Here is a 24,148-nt window from a genome sequence, read left to right on the forward strand (position 1 = left end):
AAAAAATGTTGTACAAAAGGAAACTAATCACGCAAGTTAGGTAATCTGATGGGAATACATGATGAACGGATAACCTATTGTTATGCGCGTCATGTTGAAGAATACAGAAGTATTAACCACAATTTGCGGGTTCATTTAATGGTGGATGTTTTGGGGACATAAGTAGGGGAGGCATATTAACATAGTTGCAACCAGGTTTGAGTAGATAAAATGGTTAAAAACAAACAAAACAAAACGGTATACATATTTATAGGAAATGTTGTATGATGAACATTTAGCAAAAAAAACAACTTGTGTACATTGTAGAGGTACTAATTGCATATAGCTATCCAACCAGGTCGTAATGCACATTAATGCCATAATGTGTCCATCGCCAATTATAAAGACCTATCTAATGATGTCCTCAATATATTCAGGCAAGGGCGGACAGCATGTCAACTTAGTTACATAATAGTGAAGATATGATGTTAAAGGCAACCAAGGCCGTGTGCAAAATCGGGCAGTGATTGTGCACGCAGGATAGGCAATATAATAAGACTGTTACATAAGTCACATAGGGCAGATGGAGAGCAGCCTACCAGCCAGAACAATGCAGGCAGTCAAGGCCAGAAGCAAGAAGAACAGCCCGAGGCCCCAGGAAGGCCAAGTAGGCAACGCCTGGCAAGGGAGAACACAGGGACATCCCAGACCGCAGAACGGGAGCAGGGAGAGGCCCGGGCCACCACCACAAGTGGCCACGCATACGACCTCAGGAAGCAAAAGCAACCTACTTTAACACCATGAAGAACAGGTACCCAAAGGCGACCAGAACCCTCCAGCAGAGCGGAAGCCATATGACAGCTACCATAACCCCACATAGTCCCAATATATGGGAACCCTCTTTGGAAGAACTTCCGCAGCAGAGGAAGAAACAAAAGAACCACGGGGAAAAAAAGCAACCCCGCTACAGGCTTGACAGCAGCCCAAGCAAAGCAGAAGGCCAAATCTCAGGGCCAAGTCTTCGCAACAACTCCTGCAGAACTCACACACAACAACAAGGGGTCATCCAGCAGCCAACAATGCCAAAGTCCCAAGGAAGGACGTAATCGGACAGAAAAACATACTCCACAACCATAACCGCCGGCCTAAGAAGACCTAAAAGCAACCCTAACTCATAAGTCACTGAGGAGGGGACGGAGGAGGAGGAGGACGGAGCCCTGCCAAGAGCCTCTGATAGGCGGAGTCGGCCAGGGCATGAAACAACAGACTGCCATCAAATGGGAGATCAATTCACGAAATGGGTGGCGGATCACATTAGGCGACCGGAGGAACAAGACGGGTCGGACCCAAGTTGGCACCTTCTGTCCTGCGTGCTGCTGCAGGCGCCACTGAGAGGTACCCTCCTGTCGCCGGAGTTGGGAACGGTCCGCCAGTGATGGGCGCGTTTGATTGGGAGGACACATGGGGGGACCCCTTATGCTCCTGAGAGCCCGTTGCGGATGTGTGAGGCGCTGCCACATGGGGGAGACTGGAGTCAGCTGCTGGCCTGGCAGGAAGCGGGAGTCACGGCCATAGGTGATCTCTATAAGGACGGCGGTCTTCTTCCCTTTCAAGACCTCTGTGAGCGCCATGATCTACCGCGGGGGGACTTTCTTTTGCATGCTGCGCTGTCTGCAGCCATCAGGAAGCATTGGCGCAGTGGGCTGGGGGAGCCGGATAAGTCTCTCGCTTGCCAATATGTGGTGATGGCGGCAGGTACTTTTAAAGCGGTGACCTGCTTTTACCGTCGGATCACGAGCGGCATGCGCAAACCGCTGACGGCGCTGCGTCTCCAGTGGGAGGCGGATCTAGGGGAACCCATTGCCGAAAAGGCTTGGGAGGCGATTGTGGAGCGGCCGTGGAAATGTTCTCGGAATGCAAGGTTCCAACTCATCCAATTCTATATCTTTCATAGGGCCTATCTCACCCCCGGTAAAATTGCTGAGTACTTTGGGGGGTCGGGTGATTGCCCCCGTTGCGCTCAGAGTGGGGCGAACCTTCTGCAAATGCTCTGGGACTGCCCGTGGGTGGGAGACTTTTGGCGGGAGGTGATGACTGCCCTGCTGACTGTGACAGAGAGAGAGAGCTAGTGATGTCGCCTGGACTCTGCTTGTTACATTGGTTTCCGCACACCACTAAGACCAAGGTTACTAGCCGGTTTATAGAACTGGGGTTGATCCTGGCTAAGCGGGAACTTACCTCCCATTGGAAGGCGAGGCAGAATCCTAGTTTGGTGAGGTGGAACAGAGAGATGGTGAAGTGGGCTGAGAGTGAAGGGAACTATAGGTTACAGATGGCCCGGCATAGTGGAAGTGAGAAGTCTCAGGAAATGGCGCAAGCATGGGTGGCACTTCTGGAGTTGCTCATACACCCTCCGGATGATGGTGCGGAGGGTTCGGAGGAGAGGGATGTGGCAGGGGGCACTTGAGCGACCCTTCACCGCAGGGGAGAGGGTGGAACACGGGGAGATGCCTGGCTCGTGGATCAGGAGGGATGATTTTTCCCCGATGTTCTTGTCCGACTCATTGCTGTGTCCCGTATGGTAGAGAGCGTGGGAAGTGGACTGCGAGGTACATCTGGTTTAGTGAATAATTTAGTAGCTGGCGACATGCTTGGGTGGGTGGTTGGGGGGGTATTGTTGGGGATATTTTTGAGTAAGAGAGGGGAGAGGGTGGGGGGACTGATGTTCCACTATGTTGTATTGGAGGGTACATGTATGGAGGGCGGCAGGATAATGTGGATATCTTATGGAATGTTAGATATGGGTCTAGGCTGCGATTGTTGGACTGCTGATGGTATTTTTATTTTTTTTTAATCCTTGTTATCGCCCAGGCATTGGGCGGCGGGGATGTAATTGATTTTACATGAAAATTAATAAAAGACTGTTTAAAAAAAAAAAAAAAAAAAAAAAAAAATCAAATGGGAGATCAATGAGCCTCTCATGAATATTTTCGGGGAAGACGCCGTCACGAAGCCAAGCATGGCAACGGAGAGCGACTGAGGAAGCCATGGCCCGGCCCAGCGTCTCAGAGACGTCTAGAGCGGAGCGGAGAATAAACACCGCAAGCTCCCGGCCATCCAACGCATGGTGCCGCAAATCCACCTGAGCATACTCCTGGGACGATGCAGACCCCAAAGGCACAGCAGAGTCCCACAAACGGGAGGAGGCCGTAGCCAGCACACACAAGGTGTTAAGGGCCCGCAGGGCCGCCCTGGTCGAGGCGAAACTGTTGCGTCTCCAAGTGTCCAGCCAGCGGGCCTCCCTGGGCGGCGGAGCCAACAGGGGCAGCAGGGAGGGAAAAGCAGTCCGCAGAAGGTGACTGGCGGCTGAGGGGTGAATGGACAGGCACGCCGGGTCACGCGGCGTTGGAAGGTGCCGATGCAGAAGATGCGGAGGCACCGGGTCCGCGGAGGCAGGACGCCTCCACGCCCCTGTCAAGGCAGAAAGGAGCGAACCTTCAAAGGGAAGCAAGATTTCCCTCCCACCAGAGCCCTGGTGGAGGACCTCCAACAGATGGTCTGCCGGAAAGTAAGCCGCCGGGTCACCCATGCGTAGGATGCCCACAGCCATGGACACCGCGTGAGTGAAGGCCGCACCCGTAGGAACCCGCGGTGGAGAAAGCAACCCCTCTGTGGGCGACAGCTGCAAACTAAGGCGGCCGTCCCCGGGGCCAAGCAAGCAAGGGCCAGACCTGTAAGTCAGGAGGTGCCGAAGAATGAGGGACCTGCCGCTTCTCCGACGGACACCCCTGCCTCAGAAAGGGCGGGGAGCCACCCACCGACGCCGGTGAAATAGACACCACATGGCGACCAGTCTCCGGGGAGGACGACACCAAAATGCAGCCTGCCTCCGGAGAAGGAGCGTCCGAAGACTAATCCGCTGTACGACCCCTCTGCGGAGCCGTGGAGTCCGCCACTTGAGGCAGGACACCGGCGCCATCCGGCGTCGCCGGGCAAGGGACCTCCAAGGCACCCCGCACCGGAGACCGGAGCGGGGACCGGAGTAGAGCTGGAGCCACACTGGCCCCGGAGCGGCGCCGGCCCAACCCCCGCCCGACCCCCGCCGAGGCAACCATCTGCGTGGGGGAACAGGATGGGCCCGGGGAGGGGCCCGAAGCCCTCCGCCGACCACGGCCCAGAAGGAGGCGAAGGTCGCCCAGCAACCCCTGTGGCGGCACCAGGGACGATACAACCTCCGACTGGCCCTCCAACGAAGCAGCTGCCTGTGAGGAGGTACGAGAGGGGCCCGTAGAAGGACGAGGGGTCTGCCCTTGACCCGGAGAGGTATGAGGAGGGGCCACTGACCTATGCGGCTCCGCACGGTCCAGCTGCTGCCGGTGCCGTAGCGGCGTCACCTCGGCCTTAGACAGGACCACCCTGCCAAGGGACCGAGGGGGGCTCGGGGATGCGACCCGAGCCCCAGCGACCTCCTGCGACACCACAGGGACCCCCGTGGGGGTTTGCAGCGAGGCAGAGACGCCGTGGCCTGAAGGAGGTGCCCCAGAGGAGCCGCACCCCAACAGCACCACATCCTCCAAGCCTGGCTCCGACCCAATCGGCGCCGGGGCTAGAGCCACCGGCGCCGCCGAGGAGGGCCCTGCGCGAGGCGAGGGATCCGCCGACGCCCCAGGAGGGGAAGGAGACACCAGCGAGGCCTGCAAAGCCACCGCGTAAGTCTCCATCTGGACTCTCGATGCCCCAACACCGGCAAAAGGTGGATAGGGTGAAACACGGAGCCGCATCACCGCGGAGAGTCCATGCCCCCGGTAGGCCGAGAACCAGCCCCCGGGGACGAACTGCGACACTTACCCACCGGAGAGCGACGCTCACGTGACATCGGAGAAAGGCGAGGACGACGACCACGGCCGGACCATAAGCCGTCCGCCATAGCAGACAGAGGGGAAGACGTCGACCTGGAGAGACGCGCCAAGAGAAGTTTCATTCGGCGCTTGCGCCGCGACTTCGGCTTCAACTTTTGGCACGCCCCTCAATCTGAGGTGCCGTGATCCTACACCAAATGAGGTGAAGGTCTGTCGCCGACATAAGACGCCCAAAAAACGTGCACGTTTTAAAGCCCGAAGGCATTCGCACACTGCTCCCACCAAAAAAGAATGGAAGAAAAGGGGGGCCTGAAACAGGCCCGCAGCAAGGAATGGATCCACGTTGCACGCGGAAAAGGAAAAAACTGACGTGGGCGCGCCGGGGCGGGTCTTATGTGACCTCGCTGACATCATTTACGCGGACGACGCCTCGGCGGAGTCGCGTGGTGTCACCGCGCCCCCGGCACGCAGGGATGCTGTGGCAAAAAGTTTCCGGATCCAGTCTCACGCCTGGGGATAATTCTACGTGTAGGAATCTGCGGCTAGTAGTCTCTATTAGATCAACATTTTAATGAGTACAAGGCAAAGAGATTTTCAACGTGAACCTTGACCCATACTAGAGTCAGCTGATGCGTCAACTTCCAAGTGGCTGTTCTACAAATATATATGCAGAATATTCTGCAACCAGGATGCATAACCTGCTTTTCCTCAGCTTGAATGAGCTTTAGGCTTCAAAAGCAGAGGTTTATTTGTCAATAGTTAACATAAGAAAATGCAAGTAAGAAAATGAGCTCCATTATGGTGAAGACACTCTCACTGAGGATAAAACGTCTAATTCTTGAAGAAAGTATTTTACTACTGGAACTTTGAAGGAGGATAGCTGATGGAGGTCTTTTTCTATACCCAGTTGTCACTTCCAGGTAGACACTCTAAAAGAACAAAGTTGCAACTTAGACTATGCCAGATTAAGCAGGGCTGTAAGACCACCTCTTATTCACATAAAACGGGATTTCAGTTTTTCTGTTAACAGGACAGACAAAATATTTTCCATGTAAAGGCTTCAGAGGATTTTGCTGCAGGTATCTTAGCTCATTTCAATGCAATACCTCATCAGCATCTTGAGGTTCGGGGATGTCTGGCACTGGCCACATATGACATTGTTTCAAGAGTTGCAAATAGACTTTAAACTTAGCACTCAATTCAATACATTCCTACATCTCTGCCATGTCCTACTGCTGTACTGTACCCCTCTGACTGACTTCCCGAAATACTGTCCCATGGAGGCTAAGCTCCTCATGGGTCCACTTGAGAAAGGGTGCATATCCCACATTTACAAATCACTAGTCATTAACTCCTCAGATGTTTTTGTCCCTCTGCGGGAAAAATGGGAGGGCTGGGTTGGTCCATTGGAAGAGGACGACTGGAGGGATAATAAAATGGTCCCAAGTGTGCTGGCGATCTCCTAGCCTCTTCGCAGGATACACCTGAAGTACCTACATCTCACCTGCTTCACACCACTACAGTTCTGGTGGGTCCAGGTGCATCTAGCACCAGGGTGCACTTGCTGACCAAACAAGAGCAGAGAATGTTTTCATACAGACTGGACTTGGGCAGCTACTGCAAATTATAGAGGGGATCTTTAACACGCTTTCACAAGTGCTGGAACGTTCCATAGAACCCTCACTCCACATTGCTCTGCTGGGGCTACTAGATGACTTGGGCAGACCCTGAGGAGAACGTTCTCAGGTGGGACTGGGAATGCTACTAGCTAAAAGAGACAGCTTGCACTTGGAACTCACCTATACCACCTGGGCTGGCTACTTAGTGCATGGCCACGGACTGGTGTGCCACACAAGAAGAACCTATCTATGAGGCGAGAGTATGTCCTCAAACATTTTGGAAAATTTGGGACAAATGGTGGACCTACTAAGCTCTGGAGTCATAGATGTTTAGTCTAAGCTGTTTGACTGCTGATTACAACGTAATGCACTTTAGTGTCTGCACACTACTGTTTATTGTTAGTTTTGTACAAACAATAAACTAGGTCTATAAAAAATAAAAAAATGCAAGACTGATGTAAATTAAATTAGCCCTACCGTCTGATTTCATGAGCCAAGCATCCTAACTGAGTGACATCAGATTTGAATGGAACATTGCCCCTTGCCTGCTCAGCAGGTTTGGTTGGCAAGGCAGTATCTTGTGTTTTCTTCAACAACTGTAGAAGCTTTGTGACCCACCACTGAGCCGTCAGAGTTGCTAAGAAAGCTTGCAACTTCAAAAGTACTGGTGGAAAAAGAGGAATGGAAGAAAAAACTGTAATGTCCTTGACCAATTGATCAAAAGATCATTGCCCAGAAAGTAAGGATCCCATTTCCTGGAAGCAACGTTTGGGCATTTGCTGATTTTTGTGATTAAAAACAGATCTAGCTTTGAGCAGCCCCATTCTGATAAGATATTATATACTACTCTGTTATCTGATACCCATTTGTGATTTGCCTCGCAGAACCTGTTGAGAAAATATGCTTGCTTCCTGGAAGGTGAACGGCTTTTTTTAAAGACAGGTTCTTGGCCAAGACCTATCATCGAATTCTTTGGGCTTCCATTGACAGTGGTCTGGATCTAGTTCTACCTTGTTTGTTCAGGTAGTGCACTGTGGTGGTGGTGTTGTCCATTTACACTAGAATCGAATTTGTTGTTAAGGAAGGCAGAAAAGCATTCAATACTAGGTGAACCGCTTTGAGTTTCAGGAAGGTGATAGAACTCTCCTTTTGTTGACCATAATCCTTGGAGAGTACTGAGCTTAATATAAAATTATTCTGCGAGGTCCAGGACTTGAAGTCCAGCTTCCTGGAAACACCCTTCCAAAGGCGATTCTTATTTGAGTTATTTACACATTACATCAATTTGTGTAGATGGGAGGTCATCAGGGCATACAGTTTGTTCCTGTAAGCAAGGAGACCCATATACAGTTCTGAAACTTTCAGCTTTAGTTGCATTATTGTTAAAATGCTAATAAAATATTTTACATAAATAATGGATGAACACTACCAACAGCAGTTTCGTCTGCAGTAGACTATGTGAACAAGCCAAGCCACTCACAAATGAGTATTAAGTTAATAAAGCATTTAATAATAATTCAAATATAGCATGATATGAGCTATGAAGAATAATAACATTTTACAAACTAGTGGTAAATTATTCAAGATGAGCCAGTTGGGGAGACTTTACTCAATGAAATGGAAATTGGTGAAACCTTGCTGCACTGCAGTTCTGCCTTGGTCATGCCCTGTGTATTTCATTATGGATTTGTAAAGTACAAAAGGATAATTGACACAGAACTTTCAAGACTAATGGCCCAATAGAAACATGCAGGAGCAGGTAACCTGGGAGCATGATAAACAACTTTTTAAATTAAGCTGAACCAATGAGGCTTGTGGTTACTTACCCTTTCAATCTCGTGACATTTCTTTAAGGCTTCTCCATATTTCCCCATCCGTTGGTAGGCTGAAGCACACTCTGTCTCAAACCACATGCACTGCATCTCATTTAGATTCTCCATTGCTGATGTCCCTTCCTGAATAGAGAAATAAATAGTTTGTTAATTTTCAAAAGTAAGCTTCTTTGAACCACATTTAAATATGCATGACAAAGAAAATCTCGGTTCCATCAATTTATTTTGATAACCTGTGGTTTTCAATGATGTTTCATATGGACTTCTTTTTCTATAGTTTCTAAAGAAGACCTCTGTTGTCACTGACACTTACTCCTCCTCTTACTCTATGATCCTATCTCACCTACTTTCACCAAAGAACTAGCAGAGTTTGCTTCCCACACTGGCTGACAATAGCCAACTCCTCACCCTAAAATGATGGCATTCTACAATGGTTCAAGCCTACACAGATCAACACACTGCTTGAAGAACAAGTTACTTACCTTCGGTAACAATTTGTCTGGTAGAGACAGTCTAGCAGTAGATTCCTTAACTTGGTGTCAGGCTGACCTAGTCTATGCAGATCAAGGTCTTAGCAGGGGCAACTCCCCCACTAGGCTGGAGGAGCGTTGCCCCACTGCTTTCTCACAGTGTGAGAAGCAGAAACATAAAATGGTAATATATACAATTTTAAATTTTATGTTTCTGCTTCTCGCACTGCGAGAAAGCAGAACAGAAGGGTTTGGTGGCGGGAGGGTCTGCTCTGTGAGCAAGGGAGGAGTGGTGTGCCCACTCCTGAGGGCGCAATGACCGCCCAAATCAGTCATGTGCACTCTGCCCTTTCTCCATGCAGGCTGGAATGCAGCCTGAGAGAAAACGGCCTCCCCGTAAGCCCCTGGCTGGGCGGCGTCCCCACCAACCACAACGCTGCCATTGCAGTATTGTGATTGGCTTAGGGAAGGGGAGGGTGGCTGCCTGCTACCTGCTCCTGCCGGAGGCAGGAGAGCAGGAGCCGGTGCCAAGCAGGACTGGCACCAAGAAAACACAGGACCCGGTCAGCGGACAGGTAAGTTTTTTCTTTTTTTATATTAACCCCTCCCCCCCCTCCCCTCCCTGTGCAAACCCCGCCCCCCTTCCCCCCCGTGATTAATGCCGGCTGCGACTGGGCCTTAGAGAAAGGGAGCATACACGAAACGATGAACAAGTAGTCCCTCCATGGAGAAAAAGCTTTTTTCCCTCTTTTTTTTTCAAATGACCACGGAAGGTGGATATAATGAAAGAAAACGAAACAGAAATGGATCTGGCAGAAATAAAAGTAAATCATAACAGACCAAAATGACTCAGCTCAACGCGTGCGCATAGGCCAGAGTAAACCAGATATAGTCATAAAAGTAATTGTATATACATGTAAAAACTGAAACACCGTTCTACTAATATATATTTAGATTAATATTTCTCAGCCCAATAAGACACAGGCAACACCCTATGGGTACTCCTTGTACAGACCAAGACACACAGAACTGAAACCAGCGCAAGCACCAGGCGATATAACAGTGAAAAAAGGACATCGCCCCACCAAGAATAGTGCGGGGAACTTGGCTGAAAAGACAACGTTGCCTGCTAGAAGTATTCAAATAGGGATGTACTACCCAAGGGGAATAGACATGTAAGGGAACGCTTGTCACAAGCACACACAAAAACACGGGACCTAGAAGGACAAGATGAAGAAATCAAATAGACTTCTGGAAGCTACCCAACAGGATATCCAGGGGCAATTATCACCCACAATTTAGATGAGGGAAAGCAAATCCAATCGCAAGGCCAACAAGGCACATAAATATACACATAGAACGGATTTACACATGTGCATGTCTTCCAAGGAATAACATATCACAGGGCCATGCAATGATCCCGTAACAGCAGTAAAGCATAGAGGATAACAGAACATAATAGAGGGTGAAGAGTACCTTGTATGCCCAGGTGAGCTCCCATTCGAATACGAACTGGGCCCGACCCTACTGAGCTTCTAAGATTGGGCGCATTCAGGGTTGTATGGCCAAGGCAACAAATGTCTCCATGGAGACAGCCAGCTCCAACCTCCAACCAGAAGCGGTAACATAATGCAATACAGGTGTGCGTTACACCAAGTCTACAAAGATGGAAACATCCTGAATCCCACAGGAGAAGAGTGATTAACCGAATGGAGACATTAGCTTGAGATCAGAAAAGAAATGCCGCAAGAAAAACTATGTCGCAATTGCAACAATCTTATAATAAGTCTCTGCATGGAGGGATGCAGAGGGGGAAAAAACTCCAAAAGAGTGTAAACCAAAAGCTATGTATCATTACACCCGATAGATTCACAAGGGCAAGACAAGAGGCTGTCAAAAGAAAACCGTAAACAAAGAAACAGATTTTCCAATGTAATAACAGGGCAGGATTAGCAGAATCCTAGACCCACAGTCAATGAAAAGAACAAAGTGCAATAAGCCCAAGTGACAAATGTCACAAGAGAAGGAACTGAACCTTGTGATAGAGGATTTGCACAGTACGGTGAATCCAAAAACCCACCTACGAGGAGGAAAACACCCCTTGGAGGGTCTCAAGGAAGAAAACTAGGCACCAACACCAGAAGAACCGAACGAAAAAGGGAGTCAGCCGTGGCAGGAACACCCCATCTGGTGACTGAAACCACACAACGCCCAGAACAACAGAGTTGGAGGATCAAAGACAAAAAGGCGAACCCTTATATAGGGACATCCCATTCGAACCGTAGAATGAAAAGAAAGAGAAAAGGGGCAGGTTAAGGGTCTGAACCTCCCCAGCTGTCCCTAAACCCATGTAAAGCAGCGTCTGCGTGGGCACCAAATAGGTGAACACCACCAAACGGCATATCAAGTAAAACTGAGTGGGCAGTTCAGAAAATCCAGAAGTCCGAAGTCATGTGTATCGGCATAATGCTACAGCAGATGCCATGGCTCGAACAAGTAGAGTCCATTCCACACCTGATAAGCAACTTGGTCGCCTAGCGTCCGTCCAAAATCAACTGATTCAGTTTGCCCTTATTACCTTATTAGCCTCTAGAAATAACGGCAATAGCTGTGCCCTGGCACCAGGAAAACGGAGAGGCGCGGAAGCAATTGCTATTTGGAGGTCTCAGCGACGAGGTAGGAGTCGTCTCCGGAATCCATGTCGCGAGTCGAGGAGCCACAGAAGGATGCGACTTAGATCTACTGCAACAATGCTTACCGTGAAAGGTAGTCAGGGACTGGGGCTGCTGCCCTCGACCCTGGGATGAAGAGTGATGCTCACAGGAACGATCTCTGGACGGGCTAACTGCAGACTGGGAAGATGAGTGACGCCACGAGGAACTGTGGGCCCATGACAACAGTGCCATCAGGAGCTTCATACGTCGCTACCACAGCGCCTTCTGCTTCAACCGCTGCCAGGCGTCACATTCTTCGGTGTTATGATGCTCATCCAAGCACCACATACAAATATAATGTGCAATTGAGGAGACTTATATGGTTCTACTGACATCACATCCGGAGTCAACGTCGTTGCGGGGCCAAGTGGCATCCCCCCCACCCCTCCACCACACACCACCTCCCTCTTGAGTGCACAGGTATTGCTGAGAAAAGTTTCCAGATACAGCCTGAAGCCTGGGGAGAATTCACAAGTTAAGGAATCTGCGGCTAGATGCCTCTTTAGGATAAACAAAACCTGGACCCTTTTATGTTTGGTCTTCCCTTTGACTCCTGGGTCACTGAGACATGTGCTGCATCACAACTAAATAAAAAGCAACTAAGAACTGACTCATGTTTCAAGCTCAAGCGGTAGTAACAGGCATGGTTGAATACCAAACCGTTCTAGACATTCTCAAAAGTAGTATTGGCATTGCTGGAACAATTCTGAAATGGTTTGAATCAAAGCTTACTGGTTGTACTCAGCAAACAAAAACGGGCCAATCTATCTCTGATCCCAATCCCATGCCATATCGCATATCTCAGGGCTTTCCTCCAAAAACTTTGTCTAATCACTAGGAGACTTTCTGAAAAATCTTGGAATTTCATAACACAATCATTTTGATGGCACTCAAATTTACATTAAATCCTACCCTCCTGAATCTACTTCCAAAATTCAGAACAATGCAGTTTGTAGAAATATGACTGAGAAAATTCCTCATCTAGAAAACAATCTAAACAGATAAGAACGTTTGTAATGTAAAGAGGCGGCCAGCTGGGTTTCCCTCAGGATGGGTAGTTTTGACAAGAATATTAAACAAACCAGCATATAATTGTCCAGCACATTAGGTAACTTCTATAATGTTTACTCTTCATACCTCTTGAACATACTAATTGAGGGTTTCAATTTCTGTGATGTAATTTATTCCATGTTTTATATTCCTGAATATACTGGAAAAAACACACACACAATGTTAAAGTGACTAGTGAGGTGCAGGAATGAGACATGAGATAATGAAAAAGAAGAAAAAAAAATACACAAACTCTGGATTATATCAGCTATAGCTTTGTCAACTAAATCGAATCTGTGGCCCCTTCATGGACTGCTTATGACCTAACAAAATACATTACCCTCGACATGTTGAATGAAATCATTGATGACATCTCAAATGACAGTACTGATGACATAGCGGATGATATCATGCATTTATTGAGACATCGTCCTATTGGGTTTGTGGACTTAAAGTAATCAACAAGCTACACTTGTGCCCAATGTTCTCTCACCGATCAAGTGATAATGCACATAATGTATGAACACAGCATATCTGTCAAGTCAACCCCATTTGGTGGATGTTACCCTCTTTCTACTGGTATTCACCCACCTACAAAATGCCTCCAAAAACGTTAATGGGGTCCAAAAACTTGAATGGGGTCACCATTTTTTTAAACCTCCACAAAATGAGTTTAAACTATTTCATAATACCGTGATCACCCTCACAAAGATTCAAATGACTTGCAATTTTAAGTCAATAAGCTGATAGGTCTGCATCTTCTACCTTCTGCGGGGCCCTACTTACAACTCTATGTAGTTAGGAAAAATCCACTATACACATTCCTGAGATTAGAAGAATGGCAACCTTGGAGCCATGCGTACAACCCCAGGTTGAGTTAAACCACCTCCTTGTGGATCATCCCTACATTCTACATTATAAACTACTTGCAATCACTCCAAATCTTCAGAGAAGTTCTGTAGATACACATCCTTGTTACATATAATTTATCTATAGCACAGTATTAAAACTATTGGACATAGGCACATGCTTAAATATTCATGGTATACGGTCAACAGAAGCTTTGGCTTTTCTCACAGATCAGGTTTTTTGGAACAGGCTTTGAAACACAACCCACCTTGAAACGTGTCTCTGCAACCCACATCAGGTGCACTCAGTACTTAACCTATATACCATGGAGTCCTAATTTCTCTCTAAATTTTACTAGTTTGTAAATTTTACATGCCATAACCTTCAAAATCCACAACCACACTTGCCTCCTGGTTTTACGCTATTTACAGTCTAAGCGCACACACAGCAACGCTATGCTGTATATGACTAAGACGAGCGGTCTTCAAACTTTTTTACTCTGAGACCCCTTAAGCAAAATGTATTGATGTCGTGGCCCCCCTCCAAAGATTTATGGCAAGAGTAGGGGAACTAGAGGGGCAAGGCAGGGTATAGAGCTCATCAGATCATTTCAGAGGGTATTATTCTGACGCTCTTAAACCACACTAAATGTGAGATTCATAAAAGTGCAAATATATCAAACAAAAACAGAAACTAACCAAAAACCACTAGGCATCATAATTGGGATGATGCGAGCCTGGGTCCCAATTCAACTGCAGCACTGAGAAGCAGGCTGTCTCCTGCATTTTTCACCCCTTCCACTCATGCCTGACCATTACACTAATGTTGAAACAGACTGTCTCTTTCAGTAAAAAAAAACAAAAGTTCCCATGTGTTGCACCATCTTTGCACTAGGGGGGCCTTCTGCCCCAACACTAGACAATGAGCCCGGCCCCATGCCTCTTTGTCGAAAGGCAGACAGTCATACTTGTGATGCAGTGGGGCCCCAATGCCACTGCTCATGCGTCACTAATGAAAGCTACTGCCTTGCGAAGCAGGCAGACTCCTCTACCCTTTGCAAAAAAGCTAAAAACATGCGAGGGCTTTTTGTAATCAATTCAACATGTGCACGCGTACGTAGGGCCAAAGGTGGCGTCGGGCTGTCCACATACAGCTGCAAATGCACGCGCATGTGGACAGCCCGACGCCATCTTTGTCCCTCCGTACGCGTGCACATGTAAAAGCCCTCGCATGGCGAGAGCAGTGCTGTGAGCTGCTTACGCCGTCGGGCTGTCAACAATGCATGCGCATGTGGACACAGAGAGAGGGGGCGGCGCTGTCCTGACCTGGGCGCACTCTGATCTTCTTTGCCAGGCGTAGGGAAGCCCCGGTAGTTAGAAGGTACCGGACGCTTCCCTGTTTGTTATCAGTTTTCGCAATTCTTCAGACTCCTCTCTTGCCCAGGTGAGTCCCTATCGGTCTCCCATTTTTCTAGTTTGTAATGCAGACAAGCTTTCTGAAACATCAAAATCCCATACCTGTTTGGGCTACTTATATATACCTAAAAAAAAATGCTTATAATGTTACATTTTTGCTTTTCAGAAAAAGGTAACATGGATTAAATGTAAAGCAACTGTAACCAGGAGAAATCCTTCCAGTAATTTGTTGCCTGTAAAAGTGGGTGAACAGTCCGCAAGCTCAGATTTGTTGAGCTTTACACATCCATCCTCTCACGTTTCATGCCAGGTGCCACGTGTACTTTTCGATTCTAGACGTGCGTCGCTGGATCATGTACAGATGTGTCACATCGAACAAGATAAAACCCAAGGTCTCCTAGTCACCATAAACAGACTGTCACATTAGCATTATATGGCAGCGAGCAGCAGAGCAAGACCGCACTTTGCACATTGCTGCTCGGGTCTGCACAAAATTCCACAAAACATGAGCGAGGTTTCTAGTAGGATGGGCATCCGTCAGAGCGAAAGCGCAGGCGGGACTATTTGGTCACTCTGAATAAGGCTGCCCACGCAGGCGCGTGATTCAAGGTCCCAGTGGCTGATTCAGTAGCTATAGTTTATATGTTTGATTCAGCTGACTAAGGCATTCTTTTCTTTTTCCCGAAACTCCAATCACTTACCACAAATGTAAGGCATCCACAGAGCCACAAAGACTGCTTTGTCCATGTTCCAGTAGCCAATCAAGATCTTATTTGTTGCCGTGTGTGGACTTTACTTCCTTTTGTTGTGTTTGTCTCTCTCTTTAAACATGGATACATTACTTCCGTCCTTTTAATGTTTGCTTCAAAGCACTACCTACTTGTTTTTGGTTAAGCACGCTATGGGAGTGCATGTGTTTTCTACGACTCTCCTGTATAATTCTCCCACAAGCCCTTTCTGTCAAGCATTTGCTTCTCCACTGCGTTCCTCCTTGATGTGCTCACCTGAATGCGCTGCTCCCCTCCCCACTGCTTTTTCACCTGTATGTTTCTCCCCATAGGTCAATGTAGCACTCGCTTGTTGTTTTCTTTTCTCCCTCACCCCTCCGGCTCCACATCGCTCTCTCTGAGTCATTTGCTTTCCTCCAACTGCGCCATCCCTTACTAAGTCGCTTCTACTGCCTGCTTTTCAAAAAAATAACACCACACTTTCACACATTTTTATTTCTATTTATTTGCAGATCCAACTTGGATTGGCAAAAAAACGGGGGAAAAAGTGTCTGAGTCTTTTTGTAGGTGCGTGCCTGATAGAATAATGCAGCCAAATAAATCATAACCTTTTTTCGTCTTTAGTCAACCAGCACAACATCGAGAATACGCCTAGTGTGACTAAAACCCACTGACAAAGCCAGCAGGTCCCAAAGGCGAGACCTATTGGTTTTGCCAATGATTGTCTCTTGGGCCATTACTTTGAGGCCCAAAGGGGCTTACTGATTAGAATACTGTGTCTGAACGTCACCCTGCAAGACTTCTCACTGTTACCCCCAGGACTCACCCTGAAGAACATCTTAATTTAAACAAAGGGTGAGGTGGACGGGTTCTGTGGGGACCCACAAGCCATGTTTTAATTTTTCAAAAGCAGTTCCTATAATTTTCGTTAAAAAACACAACCATCACTAAACAGTTAATGTGGCCCGTCAGGTGTCTCTGCGTGAATGTGAAGTTAGGGCGGGATCGGGTGGGGAGGAGATTTCCTGTGCCTTAAAGCCCAAGGAGGGACAGAGAGTTGAAGGTTGATGATGGGTGCCAGTATAGGCTTTATTTGATGGAGTCACTTGAAGATTCATGGTGACAACAGGTTATTCTTTTGGATACGTAACCTCTGGGTGTTATAAGCAGTGTACTTTTAAGAGACACTTATAAAAAGGTTTGCACTAGGTACAGTTTAAACTATTACTAATATATGTACTTTGAAAGTAAGTGTTTGATCTTAAATCACTAAACTATTTTGCTGCAGCCTACCTTGTGCATAGGATAATTTCAAAATAATGATTTGCATATTCACAGTGCTTCCTGTTCCAGGCTGCGATCATGTAGCACGATAAATACACAACGTATTATTCCCTACATCTGCAGTGATCACATTAACCAAATGAAATTTCATAACGTGAAAGCGTATTTTTTATTTAAGGTTTCTGCATTATTTTATATGCAGTTAACTGAAAGTGAAAAACATGACACTTGGAGCTATTTTGCTCTTTTTGACCACGTTTTTGACCCATGTGGCTAAAAAGAAGAAAATATTCTGTTAAGTTGCTTGTTTTTCAGTTTGTTTGGCCCACCTTTTTCTTGGCCCATTCCTGACGGATTGGCACAAAACCTACGATGAAGAAGCCAAAGTGGATGAACTTTTGACTTTGGAAAGTTTTGAGCACAATGTTTAAACAGCACCAAAGTTATTGAAGAAACGAAAAATGCCTTTTCTATGAGCATCCTGACCTAACCATAAATGTACAGTGGGAACCACCACTGTGTGATATAGACCAATACTGCATAATATAGCCGCACACATTTTACATATATATTTTTTTAACAGATGGTGTGGCAGGAAAATAAAACATTCAATGCCATTATATTTCCAAAAATGGAAAACCTCTCACTTGGGGTGCGCGTGTGTTTGTTCACTGAAAAAAAGCCAAAGTTTACAGGGACATTATGGTTACCCTCAGATTTTACCCGTAAAGAAAAAAAAAGTGAAATTCAGCAGTTCTAGTTAGTAAGCCAACTATAACTTGCGGCCCCGCAATGCACTGCTTATGACCTCACATATTACATCACTCATGACATGGTCGGTGACATCACTGATGACATCTCAAATCACATCAATGATGACATCATCACATAACTGTGTTTTTGAAACGTGCATCAGTGTTAAATATATATATACCAAGGTGTATTGGTGAATCAGTGGGTGTATGAATGCCTGTCTGTATAATTCAGTGGGTGTCTGACTGACTGCATAAGTGAGTAATTAGGTGTCTCAGTGAATTTATGGGTGAGTGACTGGTTGTGTGGATTTCTGTATCAGTCTGTCAGTTGGTGTCTCAGTGGCTACATGGGTGTGTGAGTGGCAACGTGAATAGCTGTATTGTTGAGTAATTGATTGTCTGAGTGTCTGGGGGGGTGGGTGCGAGGGTGTGTGACTGCCTGCATGGATGAGTGAGTGGGTGGGTGAGTCAGTGGCTGTATGGGTTAGTGAGTGTGTGTGTGAGGGGCTGTATGGGTGAATGCGTGTATGGCTGTGTGGGTGAGTATGTGGATGTGTCAGTGGTATATTGGTGAGTAACTGGGTTTGTGAAAGGCAATGTAGGTGAGTGATGGGGTATATGAGTGACTGTATGGGTGAGTGAGTGAATGTGAGAGTTACTGTATGGGTGCCTGTGTGCTTATGTCAGTGACCGTATAGGTGAGTGAGCATGTGTTAGTATCTATATGAGTGGGTGGGTGTGTGTATCTGAATGGGTAAGTGGCTATGTGACTGACTGTATGGGTGAGTGACTAGGTGTGCGAGTAGCTGTATGGGTGACTGACTTGGTGTGTGAATGGCTGTATGGGTGTAAGAGTGGATATGCCAATGGCTGTATTATTGACGTAGTAGCTGTATGAGTGGCTTTATGGGTGGGTGAGTGAGTGGATGTGTGTGTAGATCTATGAATCAGTGAGTGGGAGTACTTATATTGGTGTGAATGGGATTGTGCATGGCTGTGTGGGTGTCTGAAAGATTTTATTGGGTGTGAGTGGGTGTGTCAGTGATTTTGTGATCCCTTATTGTATCCAATGCCGGCTTGTATGTGGTAAGATTTCTGCTGCCTCTGATATGAATGGGGCTGCTCAGGAAGGAAAATGTTACTTACCTTGTAAGCATCTGTTAGTGACATGTAATGCTGTAGATTGACATGCTGTGCATAGTTCTTTCATCTAATGTTGGGCCCGGATGAGTGCAAGTTGTTTTTCTTCGAAGAAGTCTTTGGAGTCATGAGGTACTGTGACTCCTCCTCTTGGTGATAAAGCGCATAGTCATCAACTCCACTGTTAGTTTGTTTTCCTGCATGGCAGGTGAGGATTGAATGTGAAGCAAAGCAAGATATAGTGAGATGTCCATACATAAGAGTAAAATGACAGTAAAAGATACTGCAACAGCCACAGGCGTCTGGGGAGAAGGGTTGGCACACATGAATCTACAGCACTACATGCCATGAACAGATGCATAGAGGGTAAGCAACATTTTCTGTTTGAGGCATGTGTGGCAGTACATAGACATACTGTGCATAGACTGAAAAGCAGTCTTTCCCAAAAAAGGTGGCTAGCATGTGGGTGTTGCAGAAGATTGAATGAGTGTACGAAGTACTGCCTGACCAACTAGCTTGTTGGCGTGCTAGGACATTCCTCCAGTAATGTTTTATAAAAGTGTGCGGTGTGGACCAGGTAGCTGCTTTGCATGTATCAGCTAAAGGAATGTTCCCCAGGAAGTCCATAGAGGCTCCTTTATTCCAGGTAGAGTGTACTCTCGGAGTGGGTAGAGCCCTCAGCTTTAGCATGTCTGGATGCATTTAACTATGCATCTGACAATGTCGGACTTGGATAGAGCTTTCCCTTTGTTGGGTTCGGAAAAAGCAACAAAAAGTTGTTGTGCCTTTCTAAATGGTCTGTTTCTATCAACTTACATGAGGGCTTGTTTTACACTAATAGTATTGAGAGCATGTTCCGCAACTGTATTAAGTTGTGGGATAAAAACATGCATGTCAATTGACTGATTGAGGTGGTAGTGAGACATTACCTTAGAAAAAATCTAGGGTTGATGCAGAGGACAACCCTATACCTATGTACTTGAAAGAAAGATTCTTTAAGGGCTAATACCTGAAGCTTACTGACATGCCTGAGGTAATAGCAACTAGAAATGCCACCTTCCAAGAGAGGAACTGAAGGGGGCAAGGGTGGAGGGGCTCAAATGGAGGCCCATAAGTTATGCAAGTTCAACGTGAGGATGCCAGTGGGGCCCTGGGAGGGATGATCTTTTCGAGACCCTCCATGAAAGCTTTTATGACCGGTATCCTGAAGAGAGAGATGTGTTGTCTATTCTGAAGGTAGGTGTAAGAAAGTAGGATGTTTCTGGCATAGATACCCCCACTAGTTTGCCTAGTGTCAGCATGTTTTGACTGTAGTTTACTGGGATCCTGCTAACCAGGACCCCAGTGGCAGTGCTCTCTCCTCTAAATGTGATGGTAAGTACCTTGTACACCCCACAATTGGCATACTGGGGTACCAATGTAAGTTCCTAGTATATGGTACTGACTGAGGTACCCAGGGGTCTCCCATGGGCTGCAGCATGCATTATGCCACCCATAGGAGCCCATGCAAACTGTGACTGCAGAGCTGCTATTGCAGTCTGTGTGAAATGGTGCATGCACTTTTCACTTTAGATATAAGGTTTCCCTTATATCCTGGTTACTGCACTTTAAACCTATAAGTCACCCCTAAGGTAGGCCCTTCAGTCCTAGGGCAGGGTGCATTGTTCTAAGTGTGTGGGTACCCCTGCATGAGCAGAAGTACCCCTACAAACCCCAGACTCCACTCTCTGGGCTTTGTAAGTGCGTCCAGCCATTTTAATATATGTATTGGACACTGGCAGGTCGAGATGTCCAACTACATAATGGCTGCTCCGAACCTGGTCATGTTTAGTATCAAACATCTTGCAATAATGCAACTACACCGATTCCGGGGTTAGTTGCAGGACACAAAGTACTGGGGGGTCCTTAGAGCACCCCCCAATACCTACTTGTGTAGCCTTACAGTGTCTGCCTGTGTTTCCAGGAAAACTCATGACATTAATCTTAGTAACGATCGTTGCTCTGCCTAACTATTGATGAGGCGTGATCTGAACCCGAATTGGGTTGGTCCCATGATTTGTATTATTAAGGTACCTCATTGAAAGGTCATCAGAGTGACTGGCTCATTTTCCATAACCAACCACCTGTGTAGCTAGTGCATCAAGATAGGTCCTGAAGAATTGCCAAGTGATTTATACACATAGGGCAGGAAACATGTTGACCATGACTACACACATATAGACACCTCCGACCATTATAAAACCCTGATCTGGTTTTGAGAAGAGTGGCCTCGCAGATTAAAATTCATTTTGGAGCACCACCTCGCCTCATTTTATTTCTCCTCACATCACCTAACATCTACACCACTAGGCCCCTCACACGCTCCTCACCTGTACAGCTTGGAAAAAAGATCTGACAAAGAGCCCCTCTTAGGGTGCCCGTCAGGCATTGCAGCGCCAGCCAGACGAGGAGCAAGCCCTATGATGAAGCATGACACCCAAATGGGTGTGCGAGGGCCCCACTTCCCAAATTGGGAGATACCCACACTTCACTACTAAGTAAGGGTGTTGACCAACCTAGCCTCCTTCTTTCCCCACCCTACAGGAACTGCATACTCCTTCGGTACTACATAGTATTTATTGGGGCCTGTATGCTGGACCTACATGCGCCCCTTCTCCCTCATTTGTATTGAAACCAGTTTTGGCCAGGTCAGGAGAATTACACAGGGGAGTGTCCAACCTCCTGCCCAGCTCCTCCCCATGGAGGTGCTCTGAGCTCTTCTAGGTGGGCACTTGATTCTGCCATGTTGATTCTTGTTCTTGGCTCCAGGGAGCATCCAACTGGCTAGGCCAGCTGAGTAGCGTCCCTGAATTCCCCCGGATATGTGGATCACCGCAGAATATGCCCTTTCCCCTTTTAGGGTTACTTAAGGGCTCCCTTGAGGGTGGGTCCTTAGATTGGTCTGGACAACACCTTCAAGAGCCGACTGGCTGTCTTCTTAAGATCGTCTAAAGAATCTTCTGCTGATGTACACTGGAACTCTTCTGCTTCTTCAAACCAGAACCAAAGACAAGACTGCTCTTGGTGGGCAGACTCCTGCTGCAACATGGTATTCACGCTCTTCAAGCTTCTGCAACTCCGTTGCCGTGCATTCTCCAAGTCAGCAAGGACTCTGCCTCCATCCAAGCAAGAAGGAACCTCCCTTGGAGTGAAGGAGTCACTTCCCTGCTTCCGCAGGCACCTCTACGTCGACGACCGGTTTGCTGATCCTATTGTCTTATGGACATCACCTGCTCTGCAACACAGGTGGTGGTTTGTTGGCTCCCCAGAGGCCTGACAAATCTCCCTGTAACTTTGGGACTGTAATCCGCCTGGAACCGCATCCCTGTGCACCGCGTCTGTTTGCCATTGCCAAGGCTTGTTGACTCTTCACAGAAGATCTTCAAGCTCCAAGAAGCTCCAGCCTCGCACAGCTCCAAGAACATCCTGACTGCACCCACTGCACTGTGGGCCTCCATCTTCTGTGTGCTGCTGAGGCTTTCCTGCGACTCACTGTGCCTGCTGCCAAAGGATCCTCGAGGGGGTTCCAATAATTCCTGCTGGCTCTCCTGCATGCTGGGGGCCCGCACTGACTTACCCTTGCTGGGTTAGTCACACAGACCTTGCTTGTTTGCATCCAAACCTCTTTTCCTTGACTCAGACTGCTGCAGTTGCCAAGGTTATTGGTGGTCCTTCCAGCCACTGACCTTCCTTCATTCTTCATTTGTTGTGGGACAGCTCGTGGATGGCTCCTGCATCATCACCTGGGCTCCACAGCTTCATCATCCACATTTGAGTTTCACCGTTCTGGTCCACGAGTCTCTGCAGCCCCTGGACTTCCAAGATCCTTCATTGGCTTCTACGGGGGGCTCCGACACCACTTCACACCTGTGTACCCGGCTCCCTCGGGTAGGTATCCTGGTTCCCTGGGTATCCACGGGTGGGGTGGCTCTCCAACCTCTCTTGATCCAATTGGTGTCTTCGGGATCCTTTGGGAAGTGTCCTGAAACAAGAAAATACCAACCACGACTTACCCAGTGTTTTCCTATGGGCTTTTGACCCGGTGCAACCACTGTGCACCCGGGTGCCTTGGGGTCCCTAGCTTCTCACCCTTGATGCTTCCTTGCTTTCCCAGGGCTTCACCATCCTTGAAGCTCACTCTCATTTTGGTACTTACATCTTATACCAGTTTCGTAGTATATGGTTTGGCCCCCCAAATAGGGATCCATGTGTTTTTCTAAGCTACGTACCTATTTTTGAGGTATTTCTTGTATGTATTTGATATCTCTGTGGAGGAGATATACCAAGTTATTTATTAGTGTTGTGATAAACACTATTGGTAGGGAAGTAGGATTTGCTTTCATGGATACACCCACTTCTTGCGGTGTTAGTATGTTTTTTGACTACTCTGACTGGGATCCTGCTAATAAAAACCTCAGTCACTGTGCTTCCTTGTTAAATTCGACTTGGTAAGTACGTTTGCATCTCCACAATTGGCCACTGGTGTACCCCTATAAGTCCCTAGTATATGGTAATGAGGTACCCAGGGCATAGGTACACCAGGGGTCTCCCATGGGCTGCAACATGTATTATGCAACCCATGAGAGACCACTCAAACTGTGACTACATTCCTGCAAATGCAGCCTGTGTAAGCTGGTGCTAGCACCATATACGACAGATATAGGTTTCCTTATATCTGAAGTCACTACACTCAAAACCTATAAATCACCACTAAGGCAGGGTGCGGGCTATAAGTGTGTGGGTGACCCTGCATGAGCAGGACACCCCTACAAACCCTGGAGTCGACTCCCCAGGCTCTGTAAGTGCGATCAGCCATTTTGATACATATAGTGGTCATTCGTCATTACGTGATGGCTAACCATATAGTGGCTGTGCCGAACCTGGGCATGATCGGTATCAAACCATTACCGGTATTGGAGGTAGGATTCCATGCACTTGTGGGCTCCTCCGGGAAGCCCCCAGTACCCCCGGTAAAAGCCTTTCAGGGTCTTCCAGCAAGCTAGTACTGCTGCAGACCACAGACACGATTCTGCCCTTCTGCTGCTGAGCTGAGCTCGAGCAGGGGAAGGTAGAACAATAGGTTTCCTGTCACAGGGAGGTGTGACCACCTCCCAGACAGGACTGTTTTTTGTTAAAAAATGTTTTATTAAATTTTAACTCTTTAGATACAGTGAAGCATAGAGATTTTTCCATTCTTGAGTTACATGCATAGGTAGACAGACAATTTAGGCACTCGAGTGTACATTGGTGATCATAGTCCCGGTATTACTCACATGTTGAGGCTATCTATGGTATTCGTATGTGTCCTGGGATATGCCTATAGGTCAATAGTGTGGTTGTGGAGCCACCTCTACCCATGGTGCTTGTGGAAGTCTTAGTATTCTGCCCGAGTGAGTAACGGTCCCTGTCCCCTAC

The 24,148-nt window shown here is 47.4% G+C and overlaps 1 protein-coding gene across 1 annotated transcript in view; it reads right to left on the bottom strand.

Annotated features, from left to right (window-relative positions):
- Nucleotides 1-24,148, bottom strand: part of NAA16 (N-alpha-acetyltransferase 16, NatA auxiliary subunit) — a 597,575-nt gene that overhangs the window by 134,932 nt on the left and 438,495 nt on the right. The window contains exon 13 of the mRNA XM_085621946.1: nt 8,284-8,412. Coding sequence (XP_085478072.1) covers nt 8,284-8,412 — 129 coding nt within the window. The remainder of the gene's footprint in view (nt 1-8,283; nt 8,413-24,148) is intronic.

Source organism: Triturus cristatus, chromosome 8, assembly GCF_964204655.1.
Source record: "Triturus cristatus chromosome 8, aTriCri1.1, whole genome shotgun sequence".
Taxonomy (NCBI): Eukaryota; Metazoa; Chordata; class Amphibia; order Caudata; family Salamandridae; genus Triturus; species Triturus cristatus.